The sequence below is a fragment of the Podarcis melisellensis genome (assembly GCF_964234715.1).
Source record: "Podarcis melisellensis genome assembly, chromosome: 3".
NCBI classification, from domain to species: Eukaryota; Metazoa; Chordata; class Lepidosauria; order Squamata; family Lacertidae; genus Podarcis; species Podarcis melisellensis.
This window is the reverse complement of record NC_138530.1, coordinates 119,637,341-119,658,740: the sequence shown is the minus strand read 5'-3', so window position 1 is coordinate 119,658,740 and position 21,400 is coordinate 119,637,341. Positions and strand designations below refer to the sequence as shown.

General features: G+C 43.6%; 1 protein-coding gene and 2 long non-coding RNA genes across 6 annotated transcripts in view; 2 read left to right on the top strand and 1 right to left on the bottom strand.

The window, feature by feature from the left end:
- ITSN2 (intersectin 2) overlaps positions 1 to 21,400 on the bottom strand; it is a 79,902-nt gene that overhangs the window by 15,917 nt on the left and 42,585 nt on the right. For 3 of the 4 annotated variants that reach the window (XM_081905922.1, XM_081905924.1, XM_081905923.1), the window contains 5 exons: positions 20,737 to 20,903; positions 20,252 to 20,297; positions 20,054 to 20,175; positions 18,779 to 18,875; positions 17,010 to 17,201 (listed from right to left, as the gene is read on the bottom strand). In XM_081905922.1, coding sequence (XP_081762048.1) covers positions 17,010 to 17,201; positions 18,779 to 18,875; positions 20,054 to 20,175; positions 20,252 to 20,297; positions 20,737 to 20,903 — 624 coding nt within the window. Of the gene's footprint in view, positions 1 to 11,008; positions 11,529 to 17,009; positions 17,202 to 18,778; positions 18,876 to 20,053; positions 20,176 to 20,251; positions 20,298 to 20,736; positions 20,904 to 21,400 lie in introns of those variants that run through there. The other variant, XM_081905925.1, reaches the window with a different exon arrangement.
- LOC309367413 lies at positions 4,279 to 10,025 on the top strand. The gene is made up of 2 exons (XR_014167149.1): positions 4,279 to 4,869; positions 5,887 to 10,025. It is a non-coding gene; the product is annotated as an uncharacterized lncRNA (long non-coding RNA).
- LOC309367331 lies at positions 11,539 to 17,010 on the top strand. Its single transcript, XR_014167049.1, has 2 exons — positions 11,539 to 13,685; positions 16,495 to 17,010. It is a non-coding gene; the product is annotated as an uncharacterized lncRNA (long non-coding RNA).

The window sequence follows — 21,400 nt, the reverse complement described above, 5'->3', positions numbered from 1 at the left end:
CTCCCGCTACCGGTGCCCTTCCACCGTTCGTAGACTGAGGTAAAGTTCGCAAACTGGGACACTACTTTTGGTTTTGCGGAGTTCTTATACCGAATAGTTTGTAAACTGGACTGTTCTTAAACCGAGGTACCACTGTGTTGTGTGTGCGTGCGCAGCCTAACTCTTCCCGAGGGCTCTGTCTCCTGATAGGCGGAGCTGAGCAGCCTGCAAGCGGGAACCTCCCTCTCTCAGAGACGCCAGGCTCTTGCTGAAAGGCAGCCACCCGGATGGAAGGTGGCTTTGGGAGAAGCATGGCTTCTGGTACATGGAGCCCCTCTTCTCCTCCTGTTCTCACATAAAAATATCAACTGGGGTAATAATAATAATAATAATAATAATAATAATAATAATAATAATAATAATATATTACTTACACCCCACCCATCTGTCTGGGTTTCCCCAGCCAACAGGAGATTAAAAATACATTAAAACATCAGTCATTAAAAAAACTTCCCTAGCTCCAAAATTCCATTTAATATATAGTCCTCAACATATCACATATTAAACTGGTAAGAACAGATCCTACACATGATCTTAGCCAAAAGGCCGAGAGGCGAAAAGGAAAAAGAGGCTGCTCTAACATAAGAGCTTCTTCCCCCTTTCCCCTGCTGGGCTTGTTGATTGTGGGTGAGCAATTGTCTGCCTGTGTCTCCCTCCCTCCCTGCCCACCCCTGTGTTTGTGCGCACACGTTTTTGTGAAGGAGCAGAATACATTGGGTTTTTTAATAAAAAAATTAACCCAGCCTCTCTCTGCTGGCAGGCGGCAGTTCCTATTAACTTTAAAGTAGGTTTCTGGCCTGACATCATGGCCATTGCAGTCAAGCTCTGCTGCCCTCCGGGACAGTGTAGCTGTCTGGGCAGGGGGAAGCAAGTGAAATGGAGGTAAAAATGAGGTAAAATTCCTGGCGGTGCCGCTTAAGCCTGTAGCTGCCAGCTTGAAAGGCAGAGGGGTGCCACCTGGGAAGGGTGTCCCTGCCATGGCCGAACCTCCGCCTCCGGCATGAGCTATGCTCAGTTCCTCAAGAAGTTGGAACATGGGCTTTAATTAAGGGGCGCTCCTGAAACGGCATATGATAATGGGCTGCAATTAATCAGCTGCCAAAAGGACTGGACTTGAGCTGTGAAGGCGGTTGAATAACTTTTTGCAAGCACGAAAATCCTTGCAGCCGCCAGAACAGGAGTGGAAGGCAAGGTAATGTCTGTTATGATGATTCCTAAATGGTCTTTTTCTTTCTTGACCTCCCCTGCAAAAAGGAAAGAATCGTGTGCAGTCACTATGTTGTTCTGTCTGATACTGAAGGAAGAAAGGGGAAACACTGATTTATGCTCTACAAAGAGTTTCACAATGATTTTATATACCGTATATACTCGAGTATAAGCCGACTCTTCCAGCACATTTTTTTTGCTGAAAAAGCCCCCCTCGGTTTATACTTAAGTGAGGGTCCTTTCGGGCTGCTCCTTCCTCCTCCACCGCCTTTGCCGCTGTTGGTGGTGGCGGAGGAATGAGCAGCCTTGTTCTTCCTCTGCTGCTGCCGCCACCAGCCTCTGCCTCTCGGCAGCACCCTAGGTAGGCAGGGGGACGGGAGGGGCTGGGGGGGAGAGAAGCCCCCTCTGCCGTGTGCGCCTGCATGCACGCACACACGCACTCCAGCCCACCAGGAGGTATGTGGTGTGCTGAACCGGCTTATGCTTGAGTCAATAAATTTTCCCAGTTTTCTGTGGTGACATTAGCTGCCTCGGCTTATATTCGAGTTGGCTTATACTTGGGGACCTTCTCCTTCCAACCGAGGTTGAAATAGACAATATTGAAATTATCTTTGGACTGGAGTGGACAAGAGACTAATTTGATAAAATGAAGGACTGCTAATTATATCTAGCAGTTTATGTGACTTTGTTCTCTAACTGGGGGCTAAAGAGCAGCCATCTGTTGGGGAGTTATTTAGAGCCCAGTAAGACCAGAGCAGAGGAATGTGAATGGACAAAGGGTGATAGCAATGAATCATCTTTACACACCAGGTTCAAGATCAGAATGCTGGAAGGACTACGCATGTTTTGGAAAAAACAATGGCGCTGATTGCAAGGTAACAAAATCCGCTGGCTATGAAAATGGATTAAAACTACTAGAAGGTTGAGAAGGTGATTAAAGAAGAAGAATGAAGGCGGTAACATCAGGAATGTATTGGACATATGCTTGCAACAGGAGCCGGAAACCTAATTATTTTTTGAAAAATATATTAAATTTAAATAATTTGGATGGATTTGTTAAAATCTGAAAACTAATAAAAAATAATATTACAAAAAAACATTTTAAAGTAGCTCCCCCCCTCCTCCGCTGCCTCCCCTGTGCCTAGGAAACTGCAGAGAAACATGCTCTGTAGCTGCTTCAAATTAAAAGGGAAAAAAATGCTGCTTTGCCTACTTCCCTCTTTTGTGTTTGTGTCTTTGTGCAATTGTCTGTGTGTCTCCCTCATTAGGTTCCTCCTTTTCTCCTCCAGACCCTCGTCCCTTCCCTAGAACTCTCAATTCTCCCCTTGCTCACTTGCTTTCTCACACACTTGTTATTATTAATAACTAATCTATTAACATTAATATAGTCTCTTAATTACTTAATGGAATTAAGAAAGATCTGGAGGTATGGGGAAGGTTAAAACTATCCTTTTGGGGTAGAATTTCAATGATCAAGATGTCGGTGCTACCAAAGATGTTATTTTTATTTCAGATGATTTCAATACTAAAAGGAGTAATGATTTTTAAGGAATGGCAAAGAGTGATTTCAAGATATATCTGGCAGGGCAAAAAGCCGAGAATTAAATATAAATTACTAACAGATGCAAAAGAAAGAGGAGGCTTTGCCCTGCCAGACTTGAAGTTATACTATGAGGCATCATGTCTTTGCTGGATAAAAGAATGGATAAAACTTAAAAATACAAAACTCCTGGACTTAGAAGGATTTGATAACAGATTTGGGTGGCATGCCTACCTATGGCAAGAGAAGAAAAAGGGTTATAAATCCTTTGAAAACCATATCTTCCGGAAATCACTAATTGAAGTATGGGACAGATATAAAAACTTATTAGAAATGGGGGTCCCACATTGGTTATCCCCACTTGAGGTTATAGGAGTCAAGAAAACTAACATGAGGAGTGAATGGATTACTTACGGAGATCTGGTGGTGAAAGAAGGAGAGAAATGGAGATTGAAACCATATGAGCAAGTAAAAGAACATATATTTGACTGGCTGCACTACCATCAGATAAACGATATGTTTAAAAAGGATGTGAAAGAAAAAGGGTATAAAGAAAAAGATTCGAAATTTCAAACAGAAATTGTTAATAATGACTGTAAGATAATCTCGAAAATGTATAAAATTTTATTGGAATGGCACACGAAAGATGAGGAAGTAAAAGTAGTTATGATTCAATGGGCCAGAGAATTAGGATATAATATAGATATGGAAGATTGGCAAAAAATATGGAATGAAAATCTGAAGTTTACAGCGTGTATTACGTTAAAAGAAAATGTTATGAAAATGGTATACAGATGGTATATGGCACCAGTTAAATTGGCAAAAATGTACAAAACTTGTAACAAATGTTGGAAATGTAAAGAGAAAGAGGGTACATTTATTCATATGTGATGGGAGTGTAAGAAAGTGAAGGGGTTCTGGGAAATGATTTACAATGAGTTAAAGAAAATGCTGAAATATAGCTTTGTAAAGAAACCAGAAACCTTCTTACTGGGAATAACTAGAAAAGAAATAAATAAGAGGGACTGTAAACTCTTTCAATACGCAATAACAGCAGCGAGAATATTGATGGCTCAAAAATGGAAACAAGAAGAAGTACCGACATTGGAAGAATGGAGAACAAAACTAACAGACTATGCGGAACTGGATAAATTAACTGGAAAAATTAGATTCCAAAGGGACCATAGGTTTTTAGAGGACCGGGGAAAGTTCAGAGAATATTTGAAAACTATATGTGAAGAGCATACAATGCTAGTGTTTTAAAGAAGCTTTGTGAAAAAAATAAGAAATATTGTAAGAATGTAAATGAGGGGAAAAAACTTTTATTTAAAGGCGATATTATAATTAAGGAATGTGAAGTTAGGACTTCAACTACGGATGATTGTTAGAGGAGTTGAGGGAGGTCCAAAAAGTTAAAATATGTGATGTGAAATTTGTACGATTGAGAGTTTATGAAAAAAATTAATAAAAAAATTATAAAAAAAACCACATTAATATAGTCTCTGGAAATCTGTAATGTTACAGATGAAGAACACTATCGTTGAGTAAATCTTCATATAATTAAATGCATCAAATTTTCCTTGCAAAAATATATTTTTTTGTTTAGTATTTTTTAATTTTGTAAAATTCAATCCATTCTTTCTGTTTTGGCTTGGCTTATATAAGAAATGCAAATTCCCCTGGCACTAAAAATATAAATTGTGTTTAGCAATTTTTTGTTCTGTTAAAATTCATCCATTCTATTCTTTCTATTTTGGCCTGGTTTAGAAAAGAAAATTAACAAACAATCTAATAACTGGTGTTGTGGGATGCACACGTCCAACTAAGACTCAATAGTGATATATATTTGAATACAGTGGTACCTTGGGTTAAGTACTTAATTCGTTCCGGAGGTCCGTTCTTAACCTGAAACTGTTCTTAACCTGAAGCACCACTTTAGCTAATGGGGCCTCCCACTGCCACCGTGCCGCCAGACCACGATTTCTGTTCTCATCCTGAAGCAAAGTGCTTAACCTGAAGCACTATTTCTGGGTTAGAGGAGTCTGTAACCTGAAGCATCTGTAAACTGAAGTGTATGTACAGTGGTACCCCGCAAGACGAACGCCTCGCGAGACGAAAAACTCGCAAAACGAAAGGTTTTTTCGTTTTCGAGTTGTCTCGCAAGACGAATTTCCCTATGGGCTTGCTTCGCAAAACGAAGCTTGCCCCGGGGACAGCGGGTCTTGTCTTTTGAAGCAAGGGGCGGCGGGGAGATCGCTTCTCCCCACCGCCCCTTGCTTCAAAAGAGGTCCGGGGGCAGCTCTTCCCGCTGCCCCCGGACCTCTTTTGAAGCAAGCGGCTGCGGGGAGATCGCGTCTCTTCGCAGCCGCTTGCTTCAAAAGAGATCCCGGACCTCTTTTGAAGCAAGCGGCTGCGGGGAGATCGCGTCTCTCCGCAGCCGCTTGCTTCAAAAGAGATCCCGGACCTCTTTTGAAGCAAGCGGCTGCGGGGAGATCGCGTCTCTCCGCAGCCGCTTGCTTCAAAAGAGATCCCGGACCTCTTTTGAAGCAAGCGGCTGCGGGGAGATCGCGTCTCTCCGCAGCCGCTTGCTTCAAAAGAGATCCCGGACCTCTTTTGAAGCAAGCGGCTGCGGGGAGATCGCGTCTCTCCGCAGCCGCTTGCTTCAAAAGAGATCCCGGACACCTGCCCCAGCCGCTGGGCTTCGTAGCGCTGCTGCGAAGCCGGGCGGGGGGCGGGAACACCTGCCCCAGCCGCCGGGCTTCGTAGCGCTGCTGCGAAGCCGGGCGGGGGGGCGGGAACACCTGCCCCAGCCGCCGGGCTTCGTAGCGCTGCTGCGAAGCCGGGCGGGGGGGCGGGAACACCTGCCCCAGCCGCCGGGCTTCGTAGCGCTGCTGCGAAGCCCGCGCCCCCCAGCCTTCAGAAGAGGTCCGGGGACAGACTGTCCCCGGACCTGGTCTGAAGGCGGTTTCCCTAGGAACGCATTAATTGATTTTCAATGCATTCCTATGGGAAACCGTGCATCGCAAGACGAAAAAACCGCAAGACGAAGAGACTTGCGGAACGAATTAATTTCGTCTTGCGAGGCACCACTGTAACCTGAGGTACAACTGTATCTAAAAGTGTGACAGTGATTGTGAACTGGCTTTTTTCTTGTTTAGTAGTGTAATTATTTTTTTTTAGGAAACAATCTCCCTCCTTACCTTTGATATCTAGGCTACAGAATTACTTCTATACCTTTAATTTTAGAGAAAATGTGCTAATTTAAACATTATCAGTACAGTAGCACTATAACATAACCATTTTAACAATATGTTAAAGGTAAGTAAAAATTTATCCGTTTTAGAGTAAGACCCATAAGTAGTGGCAGTTTTCCGTGGCATTATTACCACAGTCACCTCTACATAGTTCCAGCCTTATTTCAGACATTGTGATATATCCAAATATCATGATGTTTAGCTGGTGATATATCGTGACATTGAAAACCAGATATTGCCCAGCCCTGTTACAAAGAACATTTATTTACCATTGGCGTAAGGTTGCCCAATGTCGTCTGGGTGGCACACAAACATAAAACCATAGATTACAATGAAAATAACAATATCACAAAACAACAAGATTGCACAGCACATTAAACGGTAGTTCAAACTATTTATCACCACAGATGTCCTCACAGAGAAGGCCCCCTTCATGGCAGCCGCGCTTGTCAGTGGCTCAAAGAAGATCTTAAGGTAGGGATCCTGGGGGAGAAGGCGATCTGGTCTCAAGCCATTTGAGACTTCACAGCCAGGCTTGGGCTTGGGCTGGACTGGAAACCAGGGAATCCCACAAAGCCCTCTTGCTGCCCTAATCCAGCCAAACTTTTTGGAACCATTTTCAGAGGCCCATTGCAATAAACATGCGAGGTTACCTCAGCCTGGGCAATGGAGGGCAAGCTGTCTCCATCCAGGTTTGGCCACAGCCCAAGGTGATAGCCGGTGGTCACTTGGCCTCTAATGACCATATTGGCTCCGTAAGAACCTCCACGCTGCAAACCTGAGCTGGGGGGGGGATGCAAACCCCCTCTAAAACAAGTTGAATACCTTTCAACTTTTCCCAGTATAATTGCAATTAGAAACATTTTCCATTTCTGTTTCAAAGGATAGTGGAACCAAATTGTAGGGGAATCATCAGGCTTTCCATGACCCTTTAAGGTATCTCTTCCATAACCCAAGTTTTCTAAATCTTAGAAAGGTCTAACATATTGACGCAAAACAATCAACCAATTAAATTAAACCCACTGGTGCATGAAGAAATGGGGCCTTCAGAGTTGTTTTGTTGAAAGAGTTGGTATCTTTGGGTGCAATCCTAGCTCCACTCCCCTGGGAGTAGGCACCACTAAATTCAAGAAGGCTTGCATGGTTAGAATTGAGCCATCAGTCGCTGAGTGCACACTGCTGTCCCGACAACAGGTCATGCTGGCTAGGCCGGATGGGAGCTGGAAGAAACCCCCTGGACTCTCCTGGCAGAGACGGCTCACCCTCTCTAGAGACACAACTCGGTCTGACCCTCCTAGTTGGACCACTGAACCACTCTAGCACAATAGCTCTCCATGCCCAGAGATAAATTTAATTAGACTAACCGTAATGGAAAAGAAATCATACACAAACATATAACTTTGTGTGTCTCTTTAATAAAGTATTTTTGCATAGTTATTTCCAGTTTTCAAAAAAACAAATAACCATTATCTCATACACAGCATATGCTGTGTTTGCATGGTGAGACACTAAACATTATTTCAAATATTATAGAACCCAAGAAGAAAATTTATTAAGGCAGCATACAACACTATAATATGTAAGCATTTAAGATAGCTAATAAAAGGAACACAACCCTATTTATGTGTCCTTAGACTTAAGACTCGTCAAGTTTAGAGGATCTTGCTCTCAGGTGTGTAAAGAATTGCAGTCAAAATGCACCTTTAACTGGAAGCAAACCCAACTGATCTTGACGGGGCTCATCCAAGAGGAGACATGCGCAAGATTGCACTGTAAAGCAGCAGCATGTTGTGGCAGCCCAAAATACCACTACAAATCATACGTCTGTCAGCATTCTTGTAACAGGCTGATTGACATCAGTTTATGGTTGGATTGCATAGAAGGAGCACAAAGCCTCATGTCCTGGTATATACTGTTAAGAACAAATCACAACTTGATGGTGTGGTTCATTCATTTTATGTTGACCTATTAAAAATAAATAAATGGTAGTTTTCTAGCTGCTTAGATGCCCATCCAAAATATCCACAAAATCATTAACAATCTTTTGAGTTCTCCAGAACTCTTAATTAGGCTGGATTGTAATTTCTAGGTTTAGTCAAGAACCCTCAATTCCTAATCCCCGCCCCCCATTTGTGAGATCTTTATGGGCATCCTATTCTTTGGCTAATTCTCTCGTTCTCACCCCGCCGCACCTAAAAAGCATGCTACCAAAACCTGCCTCAGAGGGAGATTTTGGGAGTGCAAGGAGGCAAGGCGAGGAGGGAAAGCTTATTCTGTTGCACAAGCAGGTAGACATAACAGTAACAGGTACCCATAAGAAATCTGCAAGAACAAAGCCATTCGTCTTTAAAGCGAAAGACCTACAGTTCAGAGAGCCCAATGGATGCACACCTAAAAGCTTAGTCTGTCTGCCAGAATGTTTGGCTTTTGGTTTGAAGAGCAGAGGCATCCAATGCCTAGAAACTTTTGGAACTGAGATGCATTTGTAAATAGGCAATTTGCCTGATCTGCATTTGTAAATAAGCAATTGTTAAGTTGCTGCTCTCTGGGGTGCAGGAGTTTAAAAACTCTACTCAATACAGTATATGCATTTAAAAGCTTTATGATTTTCGCTTTTCTTCTAACAGTTGGCATGAAGAGGTTCTTTAATCTCGCCCTGCAATTCAGGACTTTTCAAAGATAATTCATCCAGCAACTAAATTGGTTTGATCATCAGTTTCTGAATGATTAGCCAACAAATAAAAAACAAAAAACAAAACCCTTTCACAAGTTACTGGAAACTCAGATTTTGTCTGAACCCTTGTATGAGGCTATGTTCAGGTTAGCAAAAATGGCAACAGCCGTGTTTGAGGTCTGCCAAGGGCTTGATGAACTTTGTGATTGAGATGGTATAAACAGAGAGCTCCAGCCCCTGCCAAGTCGCCATGTGGGGCTGGAGAGCTGGACTAGAAACATTTCCAGAAGAGCCCATCAGGGATCTTTTGGCTGAAAGTTGCTAAGCCGCAATCACAATTTGTGAGAAGAGGACGCAATACTGCACAATTAGCATTTTTATTGATGTAGCATCAAAACATTTGCTAAATGTCCACTATCAAGCAGAAAGACGGGATGGGGAACCAGCTGAACACTGAGCCACTTGCAGCAATCAATATTGATAAGTTGATTCTTTGAGATACGATCACAGGAAAACACAAGAGAAAACCCATTCATAATTTATTGAGGCACATAACTTTCCTGTATTGCACATAAAACCCACCTTACAATCTGTTACTTGATAAAAGTATATACAGGAATCTTTTCCCCCCTTCTTTCTTTCTTTCTCTTTCTTTCTTTCTTTGATAAACATCTATTAAGAGTACATAACATTCATTTTATTTAGGTGAGAACCCTAAACAAACTTAAAAGGAACTCTTTTCCAAGTAACAGGATTACACTGTTAGAATGATGAACAAAATACTTCTGAGTTAATGAAATTAACACTTTTTGATAGTACCACCTAAGTTTTGCATATCCAAACTGTAAACATTTCAGATTGCACACATCACAATTGTTGCTTGCACTCTCAAATTCTAAGAAATTGTCTTACCTCAATTAATTGCCTTACAAAATTGTCATCCTTTAAAAAAATACTAGCTTTCCCCAAGACATAATCTTAAAGAAGTTAAATTACTGAAGTGGTATGCATGACAGAAAATAACATATTTAAATCACTAAAGAATTACAACCAAAATACTACTCTGCCACATGTTAGCTTAATGATGCCTTAAAATGACCAATCTAAATGGAAATTCCCCTAAAACTGGGGATCCAATCACTTGCGGATATGTAGTAAATTTGGAGAATAGGGCCATTCTGTCAGACTGCCTCTCTTCTAGATCTATCTTGTCATCCTATCCTCCCCTTCAAAGGGAGAGGCAGAAACAGTGAACTTCAACTGATATTAAACTGATGCAGGAATAATAATAATAATAATAATAATAATAATATAAGCTCTCAATAGGAATCTCATTTTGACAGTGTCATTGACTAGGAAATTGCCAGAGGCCAATTGCAGATCTATAAAATATTCAGTATGGGACAACTATAATACCATGTTTTATTGTTACAGATAGTTAACTTTGGCATTAAGGGTAGCTATAGAATGTTAAAAGGAAATAGCTTGCTATTTCTCAGGGTTCCACTACACATCACATGTAAGTATGTGTCACTGAATCACAGAGGCATTTTGTTTTTCTCCAGGAAGAACTGTTGCAAGTGGGCATGTTGGAGGGGAGCCGTGGCACAGAGAGGTGCTCCGCTTATTCTCCCAACTGCTCCAGGCTCCTAATAATCTCCATGCTTCAAGCCACTCGCTGCCCTCAACCAGCTTTCAGATGGAAAACCTGGGCAAATAGGGTTGGTGCAGGGGTGTTCGGGGGTCTCTCCGCAGCCAGCCATGCTGCATGGGACTCTCTACTAAGTAACGTGAAGTTGGGTTGGCAATGGAAGAGGAACAGCCGACAGAAAGGCCCTGGGGGTCCTGTCGTGCTCCTTCTGACATCCCTGGGAACACAATGGGGTCTAGAATATTGCCCCCTCCCTCCCTCCCCTGCTGCTCCCCCCACCCAGCATCACCCAAAGGATCAGCACTGATGCACCTGGCAAGGGATGAGCCACGCCTAGGAGCTCTCAGCCCATCAGGCTGCTAATGGTGTTATCAGGAGCAGGGGGAGCAACAGAAGAGAGACCTTTCCCCACATCTCTTTTCACCCAGAATCTAAAATTAGACCACATAAAAAACAATGCCCACCAAAATAGGTGTGGCTCGGGTTTGCTCTCTACTTTAACACGTAATAAAATGGGCTGAGAGAGAGAGAGAGAGAGAGAGAGAAACTTTTCTCAAAATCCATATAAAGAAGCATGTGACAGACAAGTTGGTGTTTGAGTCAGACAAAAGAGTTTTAAGACCTGAAAGCCAGCAGATACAGTGGAAGTGTAAAGTGCATAAGAAGCACACCAAGTTTTATTCCACCTCTGTTCCTTTTCGGTTCAATAGCCCAGTCACTGTGTCCAGAATCATACATGAAGTGCATGGTGAGAGATCAGCAAACCACAAATCAACCAAGGAAATACAAGGTGCAACATCCCAAGAGCAGAACTAAGCAGGTGAAACAGTGCAATCAGTAGTAGGTCTTTGTGTGCCTAATGCTGCACCACATCAAGAGATACCTTGACAAGTGCACTAATTGTTCCTAAATAAAGGGAATAGAGAACACAAGATAGAACAGTGCAGAAAGCCACACAAAGACCCACTATCTAGTCAGTTTGCAGAAACTGTAACTGTACAATACAGAACAAAATTTGAAGTCTTGAGTGGATTTAATATTGAAGCGAAGCAAATCAATTGTTTCAGAGAGATCTGAGCAGGCTGTCCACCTGCCTCCATGCTATAGTCAAAGTTGGATAGTGGGTCTCTGAGGTGCTTTCACACTGGAAGACAACATGGGATCCTTAAAAAAATAAAAAAGAAAAGAAAATTAGAGATAAATGACCACAACTAGATTTTCTGAGTGAAACCTGCAAGGGGCCAATCAGATGGCAGAGAAAGACCATTTCTTATTAATAAGGAATTACCATGCCTCATCGCTTTGTGATGTTTTCAATGAAAACTATATGGGTAAATAATGCACGGCTGATTTTTACTATCTGTCAAATGCTAAATGGCTCAGCTATACAAGGCTGTCAACTGCTTAACTGGAGAATAAGGGAAGCAGGGAAATTTCTAAGATTTTCTAAAAGCTCAATGGGCTTTTGATAGTTGAAAAATGTTTATGGTGTTCCTCCAACAGAACAATACTCCCTAGTTTCTAGAGAGTCTTGAGACACCTGCACTGATTCATGGTACAAAGTGAGACAATCACAGATTTTCATCCGGCTCTTCATCCATGGTGGGAGCTGACTACTACTTCCCCCCAAGTCTCCTCCCTGCCAGATGTCTCCCAAGAAGCCTTAAATTATGCTGGGGAGGGGCCACCTATGCTCGTTCTTCTGCTACGTGCAAAGCTCTCCCTGACCTTGGAGACAAGTGGGGAGGGGAGCCAACTACAGTAGGAAAGGTAAACACTATGGATGCATCTGCAGCCGCTGGCCCCTCCTTATCTGCTTCATGTGCTGAGTCTGCACTGCTTTCTGCATCTGGCTCTCCTTTCTCACTTAAGCCTGTTGCTTCTTCAACTTCCAACCCTTCTGCCCTCCTCCATCCTCTGATTTGTCCCACCACCACACCCCGGGCTCTGAGCCTTCCTCATAGGAGGCTTCCCCGGCTGGTGCCTCCCACCACTTCTCTTTGTCCAGCCAGTCCAGGAAGACAGGACAGAATCCCAGCAGAAGAGCTGAAAGCTGACTCAAATACTTCCCTCATGACGCACCTCCACAAAACCACTTGCAGTGTTGGGAACAAGGATCCAGGCCCTAAGAGATACACAACTCCAGCATTGTTAACAAAAGTGATCGTCAAGACTGTAACAACTAACATGGGATCTCCCTGCTGAACGCTATGAGGAAAGCCTTCCCTAATGTATTTCTCAAGAGATTACAGTCACTCCCTGACAGAGTCTATCCTGGGTCACAATGCAGCTTTAGAGCTGAGGTCAACGGCTGTCGTGATTCTCTCGCTGTGCCAGCTGCAGGAGAAATGCTGAGAACAGGGGTGCCCCTTGCACACTGCCTTCATAGACCTGACCTCATCAGCCAAAAAGGACTCTTGACACGGCCCCCCAAGGTAGGATGTCTGCCTAAGCTTCCCAAAAGCTTCCCAAAAAGATTGCACCCTTCCGTGAGAACATGTACATGACTGTCCAGCAAAACAGCTCATCCTTGGATGCCTTCCTTATAAAGAACGGTAATAAAGAGTCATGGACAACTTACAACTGCTAGGAGCAACGCCTCAATACCTTCCACATCCATTGCCTCAGGAAGAATTTGGTCATCACATGGCAGGACAGGCCTCAAGCAAAAATGGGCTCTCCCAAAGCCCACATTCCCAACATGTTCACATTTCTGTCTCAATGACATCTACACTGGCTTGGTCATGTCCACAGAACGGAAGATGGCAAGATCCCCAAGGACCTTGGAGGGGAGATGGCTTCAGACACCAGACCCGCTGACAGACCAACTCTGTGTTACAAAAATGTCTGCAAACATGGCATGAAGGTTGGCAAAAATATGTGTATCCCTGGCAGATGATCACAGTCTGGAAATACAGTCTGGTTGTGTATCTGGTTGTGATATAATGCTTGTATGATATGCTATTACTGATATGCTACTTCTACTGCTACTACTACTAATACTTCCTATATTGTGCAGAACAGTGGTCCTGATAAAATAGCCCTCACCTGCACAGCAGTGATTGGGTATTAAAGGGACAAAATGAACCTACAAGGATTCAGATAGATATCCTGCCCTTCTAATGTGTTTACATCACTTAGTATTCACAGGAGTTAAAATCCCACAATCTACAATCGAACAATAATATAAAAAACAAGCATTACAAAAATTGAAACAGAAGACAAAAACACTGAATAGGATTCACCATGTGAAATATAACCTGCCTGGCAAAATGAAAGCAACCAAAGGTTGAGAAGCACATGGCCAGTATTCAACCAAGGGTAAGAACTTCTCCCGCTTCCCTCACTGTGTATGCCCAGTGCCCCCCTCATATCTGCTCCAGAGAACTGATTTAGGGGGCACATGGGCAGGGGGGTGGAGAACTTTCCATTGCGCAAGCAGAAATCCTTGCACTGACAGAATGTTCATTCAGCGCCATGTTGGATTCCACCCACAAACTCCTGAGTTTGCTAGGAGAGAGACAAGTCAGAGCTGCTCCAGGACAGGGCTTCTCCCTCCAGTGGTGGGGCAAAGGAAACACTGTCAGTTACCCAGACTGCCTTCCTCATGGCACTACCAGAGAAACAAGCATGGTACCCACATGTAATGGCACAGGTGTCATCAGGTGCACATTGTTCTGTACCAATGACCATCTGGACTTGCTTCTCTGGGTTAGCCTGCCCTGGAAGACATTCCCCAGTCTGCAAAATTCACTCTTTGCCTTTTTATTTTTCCTTGTTGCGCGTTGCCAGATATGCATATCATCATGGCTACGGTTTGTTCCATCCTCCTCCTCCAAATCATCTGAACTGTCTTCACTCATTCTAACTTTAAACTCTAGCTGCTTCAGTAGTTGCCCTGCGTCAGATGGTATGGCGGTTGTGAATGCCTTGTTCTCAGGGATGACTATTCATTTGAACGGGTAGCCCCAGCACTATCAAAGGCCTCCTTCATGCAGCTTGGAAGCATAATCTTTAAGATCCTCCCTTTTCTGCAAAATTTCTAGGCAGAGATAATTTAAGACAAAAAAAATTTGGCCTCTGATGGTAAGATCTGGTAGGTCTTGCTTTAGAGATTCCATTCCAATTTTGTGTAGGGTTTCCTTCTCAAGTCTTTTCTTCTCCCAAAGATGTCCCACAAGGCAGTGGGGGGCTGATCAATGCATACAGTTCTAATACATCTTTTTTCTCTTTTCTACGTTGAGGTGACTTCAAGAGAATGGTTTCCTATGTCTCAATGCAGAAAGTTGTTGAAATACCATTGTTAGTTAGAAGATTATGGGACCCGAGAAAGAAGTAGGGGGCATACTGAGCAAAGACCACAGCCCAGGGCTCTGGACTCAGGAAGCTAAAAAACAGATTCAGGAAACAAGTTCCACAGGTCTCCCAAGGCTAGATAGAAAGTCAAATAAAAACTCTCATAAAATGATATTGGCAATTCTAATCTGCCTACTGGAGAATGTTGGAGGGAAAGACCACTTCAGGATACATTCCTCTAGTGCAGGAGAAACATTTATAGACCTTAGTTGTGCGGGTATAGCCACACTTTGCCCTTCATTCACCATATGCTCGTTTGGGGTTTTTCCACTTCTCTCAAAATGCACACTCAGCACAGGGCACCTCCAGAGTGTTGCTATTTTGAGGTGGGATTAAGTCACACACTGAAAAATTAAGTTGTGTAATTATAGTTGATTGGGAGCTCCTCCACGACAAACTCACTTCCCCAAAGGGCCAGATTTCTGCATAAGGAAAGTGACACAGAGGCTAGGGAAACCGAGCCAGATTTATACATATTATTAGTATAGTGGTACCTCAGTTTTTGAACAGCTTAGTTCTCGAACCACTTGGAACCTGAACACTTCAAACCCGGAAATGATTTGAGTGCACACTTCCATTCTGAGCGAGCAGCTTGGCCCCAGAAGACCTCTTTCCTCCATACAAAGTGGAGTTGGGCGGCACCTCGGAATGTAAGTGACTCCGGAGTAGGGAGACTTGGAAGTTGGCGACTCTCCCCAGCGAGCAGAAAGGTGGTGTTTGGGGGGGGGCATGTGCTGGGGGAGGTATGCTGGGCAGGTTGACCTTCCCAGCCCCTCACCTTCCCTCCGTCAACCGAGGTCCAGGTGGGGATCAGGGTGCTCGCACTGCGCGCAGGCTCCAGCCCACCCGGCTTAGCATCCAGTGGCTAGGAGCGCAGCCAGGAGCAGCTGCCGCCTCCTCTCGACGCTCCGGTGCTGCTGCCGCATCCTGGTGCCGCCATGCCAGGGACGTGCAGGCAGCACCGCCCCGACCGGCCCGTGGCTGCCGCTTCGTCATGCCCCAAGTGGAGACAGACTCCCTGGGACTCACCCAGGCGAATGGGGAGCGTGGGCAGATGCTTTAGGAGGGGAGAGGGCTGGCTTGGGCTGGGGGAGAGAATTTTTGCCTCCCTTTCCTCCCCCCTACTTAAACTCCCCTCTCCCGCATCCAGTTAAACACCTCCTTTCCCACACGCACCCCAAGCGCGGTCCTTGTCCCTCTAATTTGTGTTCTCCCCCCCATTAAACTCCCCCCTCCAATGGCAATGGGTAGATCACTGCCAGTTTTTGATACTGGGTAGTAGATTGCAGCCTGGTTTATTGCTTTCATTTTATGGATCAATGGTCTCATTAGTAAAATTCATGTTGAACTGCTGTTTTAGGGGTTGTTTTTAATTGTCTTGAACAGATTAATCCATGTTGCATTACTTTCTATGGGAAAGTGTGCCTTGGTTTTAGAATGCTTTGGTTTTGGAACAGACTTCTGGAACGGATTAAGTTTGAGAACCAAGGTACCACTGTACTACTACTACTACTACTACATGGAAATGCACTGGAAAGTGTGGGACAACTGTTGCTTTGATGCAATGTCATCTAACTCTCCTGTAAACAAATAAGAATGAATGCTCATTAAATAAGCCAATGCCATCTAATCAGGATGAATACAGTGATTGACAGGAAGTGGCAGAAACAGCAGTCATAACTGCCAGAAGGTAATGAGGAGCATTTGAAAGACTGAGAACCCAAAGTATAACTGAACCTTCCTTACTTTCATATTTACTGTCTCAAAATTGCAGCTGAGTATCCTCTGGGGTTAATATTCCAACTATTCCAAAGCAGCTTGCTTTCCAACGCCCGACTGGTAACTGGTAAAAGGGCAAACTGTGAAGTTTTATAACTAATTTCAAATCGAAGAAAAAGGAAGGAGGCAGTAATCCACATCAAGCTACAACCTTAAAAAGTCTGTGCAAATGAAAAGTCTGTGCAAATGAAGAGTACAGCATTGCCTGGAAGGAAAGAGGACGAGGTGACGCTTCACCGTCTGAGAGGATCTAGTCCTACACCAACGCTAGAATGGAGCGAGTGAAAGAGCTCAAAATTGCCCAGAAAGGAACAAGTCCAGCCGTGGCAGCTGAACACACAAGAAAAAGGCAAACATGTGCATCTACCTGTGGATCTGAATGAAGTGACTGAAGGATGTTCCTGGTGAACTAGAACTCTCTGGTAATAACGATGATAATAATGATCCTGAACTACAAGCATGTGAGCTGAGAAAACAAATGAATTGATGCATTAAACAAATTTCACTTACATTGCTGACTTGGGTCACAGTCTGTGGTCATTTTAACATAATTTGAGGGAAAGAGGCCTGAAGAACCATTGATCTCTCCTTGCCACCAATCTGCATCTTCTTTATTCAGTACGTTGATAAGCTGCCCCTTGGAGAAACTGAGCTCGTCTTCATTGTTTGCCCTGTAGTCATACATTGCTATCACTTGACACACTAGAAGAAATGGAAACCCACAAGACCAGCTGTGTTATCCTGAATCAGCAGAGATACCAAACATTATTTCAGAATTCCAGGCCCTTTCCAAAGCAGAGCGAAAGTACCATACTTTTCTGTGTATAAGACTAGATCCCCCCCCAAAAAAAAGAATGTTAAAAATTGGACGTCTTATACACGGATAGTGCATATGTGGGACGTCGGATTTGTTGCTGCCTCAAGCTGGAGATTGTAATCGGCTATTGGTGGCTGCGGCAAGGACTTTTGTTTATTGGCTGTTACCGTGGCAGTTGGGCAGCTGATTGGTTGCGTTTGGGACGCATGCAAGTGTGAGCGTAGGTTCACCGGGTGAGTGATCTTTGGCAATTCCCCCTAATAAAAGCTCAACAACACTGGGCAATCCTCCCCAGAGTCCCCCAAAAATTCTTATACAAAGGGGTGTGTTATAGAAAGAAAAATACAGTACTTTTATTTCTCCTGCTAGAGCACCAGGGCACCCACCCCAGTGCCATAACCAGCTGGCTTCATATCAATGGGTGAAGGGAGGTAACAGGGGGATGATTTGGTAACAGAGGAAGGTTGCCCACTTGTCATTTCATACCTATTTTTTAGGCCCAGGAGAGCTAAGCACTACATCACTGAAGAAAAATAATTCTGCGTCCCAGCTACATTTTAGAAATGAAAGAACAACCTCACGGACTGCAGCAGATTTCTTCTCTTTGTACCCATGTTATATTGGTCTAGAAATCTCCCTTCTCCTCTTTCAGAAGCTAGTAAAAACTGTACTCCTTTCAAGTGTCCCAGAAGTGATTAGGCAAGAATACATCAGAAACAAGCAATGAGAAAGGAACTGCAGGGGACCCAAAAAGACTCAAGTCTCCACATTTGGTTGCAGAGTACTTCCCAGCTGTTTCTTTTCAGTGGTTTTCAATACTGTTGACCACAGTATCTTTCTGGGATGGCTTGGCAGGATGGGAGTTGGGAGACTAAATTTGCAGTAGTTTCACTCCTACCTGCAGGGCCATATCCTTCTAGAATGTAGTTTAGGTGATAGATCCTTGGCCCCATGGCTTTTAAGCTGTAGGGGTCTGAAGGATGCCATCCTGTCCCTCAATAAACATCTATATCAAGTCACTGGGAGCTGTCATTTGGAGTTTTGGGGTAAAGTGCCAACAGGGTGCGGATGACGCCAAACTCTCTCCATTCCAAATGACTCAGGAAAGGCTGCTGAAGTGCTGGACCAGGGCTGAATGAGCACCAAAAACGGAAGCCTGGGTTTAGGAGCTCACTGTCACTTGGCACAGTGTGCTCAGAATTTCTCCCCATGGAAGCAGCTTCAATCACCTCAGCTATCCCCTGCACTGGGGTACATGGCAAAACCCAGCTTGAGGAAACGACTCCACAGAAACAAGAGAAAGAAACAATTTAGTCCTCCCCTGCTACTTCCTCACTCAGAACTGCTGCAACATGAAGCCGTTTGCCTTTTACAAAAACCGCTACTGGGCCAACACATGTAGCGTATTGTGTGGTTCACCCCTACATCTAAACAAAAGGGAAAGTAAGCTTTAGTCACCCACCTGGGTAAGTAGCTGGTGTATTCCTTTCACTGCTTGGACCCAACAGCTTCACATGGGTAGCAGGAAACCACCCTTTCTGCCTTTTTTTCCCTCTTGCCTGCAAGAAGAATGTTAAGCTTTTGTCAGCTAACAGGCAAACCACGTAAGGAAGAACCCAGGAGGCCAGCGATGGGGAACCTCCAACCTGGAGGCCTAATTGGGTCTGGCCAGGTCCTAAATTGGCCCATGAGGCTGTTTTCCCCAAACAACACTTGCCTGCCTCACACTGGGTATCAGGAAAGATGTCAGTTACAGGGAAGGTAAAGACACAGCTGTAAAGGAACAACTGTGAACATAAAAGTGCACTCAGAATTACTCCGTGGCAAGCAAAAGTTGTCTGTTTGCCTGTACAGTTTGGACTCAAATTGTGCCTGCAATAGGACATTTTTTTAAAATGCAGACCAGATTTCCTGGTGTGCAGGTGGAAGATGCCTACTTGCTTCAAGCTTCAATCAGTGCCGACCAGCGCTGACAGTGAGCCCATTTGAAGTTGTCACGGGTTCTCACAATGGCCTTGCCCACCCGTCAAAGTGGCTGGATCCAGTTCCCCTTCCCTAGAGTAGACCACCTTGACCTCCTTCAAGGAGAGATGCAATACATATGCAATAAATAAGTTAAAGTAGTCATTATAGAAGTTTCTTGGCTTCTTAAAGCTCAAAGGAAAGTAGCATCAGTTGTGAGTACTGTGAGTAAATCAGCTGAAATTAACTGCAGGTAAGCTACGTGATACTCTGGGTTTTCTAGCCTGAATGACATTAAAAGCTGCTTAGAATTTAATAAGAACACATCAAGCTCTTTGCAAGCCAAACTTATGAGAGCATACTGAAGTTAAAAAATATGCAAGGTGAGGGATATGCAAATGTTACCACAGAAAATATTGACTTATTTATAACGTGGCATATATATGAGTCATTGTGGATAATTAATTACACAGTAGACATACACTATTACACATCCTCCTCATTATTAACTCATCCAGCTGCTTAGGTCTCTTGTGTTGTTGGAAAAGCGTGTTTGTGATGACCAGCTTGTTCTCTTGACAGAACTCTATTAGCCTTTGCCCTGCTTCAATTTTAGTTTCAATTTTAGAGTCATGGAATTGTAGAGTGGGGAGGGACCCTAAGGACCGTCTAGTTCAACCCCCAGCAATGCAGGAATCTCAATACTCCACCCCCCCCATCCAATCTGAAATCCTACTTAGCTTGGCAAATGTGTAAGAATTCCCCTTCCTTTTACCTGCAACTCTCCCTGCCACCATCCACTAGAATTTTTCTTCAAAATAAGGATCAGCTGCCCTGGGGCAAGACTCAGCTGTTCTGTTCCAGATGCCGTATAGGCTGTCGTAACCTGAGCAATTTCTGAAAGAAGACAAGCATCAATGAAAAATTAAATTATTACAATCAGCTAACACACTCTAAAATTAGTAATACTCACCAGGTTTTTTATTTAATGTCCCTGTTTTGCTAGCAGTAGCAGAATTCTATGAGAAAATAAAATAAAACAATCCACTTTAATTTGCAGCAGTAGGACAACCCACTCAACTTTCTTAGTGACAACCTACTCAGCTTACATGCTCTTGCTTGGGGGAGGGGGTTAACAAATAAGTGAGTGTGTATGTGTTTCTTGCTGTTTTGCAAAGAGTTTTAAGAAAGTCCTTCAGCAGCTCTTCTTTTCCTGTAACTATTAGACTTATTTGCAACTCTGCCCCACTGGGACATTCAGAGTCCAGCATACTGAACATCTCTGCTGCAAGCAGTGATTGCCCTCTTCCCCGCCTCTCCCATGATCACCTGATCATCTGAGACATATGAAAAGGGAAAAGGAAAAGGTATTTTAGGATTAGGGCCTCTGAGTTCATCTTTGGATACCATACCTCCCCACACCCCCTAAAAAAAGAAAAGACTGTATTAAATCCTTACCTCATAATCTTTTGGTCTGACATAGTTTGAAGGAAATATTCCGGTTTTATCACCAATGCTTCCAGTCCACCATTCCCCATCTTTCTGAGTAACTAATATTTCTTCTCCTTCAGTGAAAGTTAAATCACCAGGTTCAGAACTTGTGTAAGAATATAGCGCTATGTATTCTGGAAAAGACGACAGAATTTTAGCTTTGTAATGAAGACATTCTTGAGGACATGAACATACTTATTCACACAATTCCTTTCATTTTTCAAACTCTGAACCAACAGCTGTTTGATGAGACAACAACAACAACAACAACAACACTGTGGGAAGTTAAGAATATAAGATGAGAGGTACTTGATCAGGCCAAAGACCCAACTAGTCCAACATTCTGCTCTCTTATTGACCAGCCAGATTTCCATGGGAAACCTGCAATTGAGAAATGGGTGCAACAGCAGGCTCTTCACACTTGTGACTTGCAGTGTCATAGCTAGAAGTCAAGACCCTAATCTAACCCTCTTTTAAAGCCATCCCAATTGGTGAACATCACTACATGTTGTGGAAGTGAATTTCACCATGGAATCAAGCGAAGCACTAAAATCAACAGGCGCATATGGATTATCCAAACACTCCTGCTAATGTACACCTGTGATGTATACCTGTAATGTAACACCTGTGA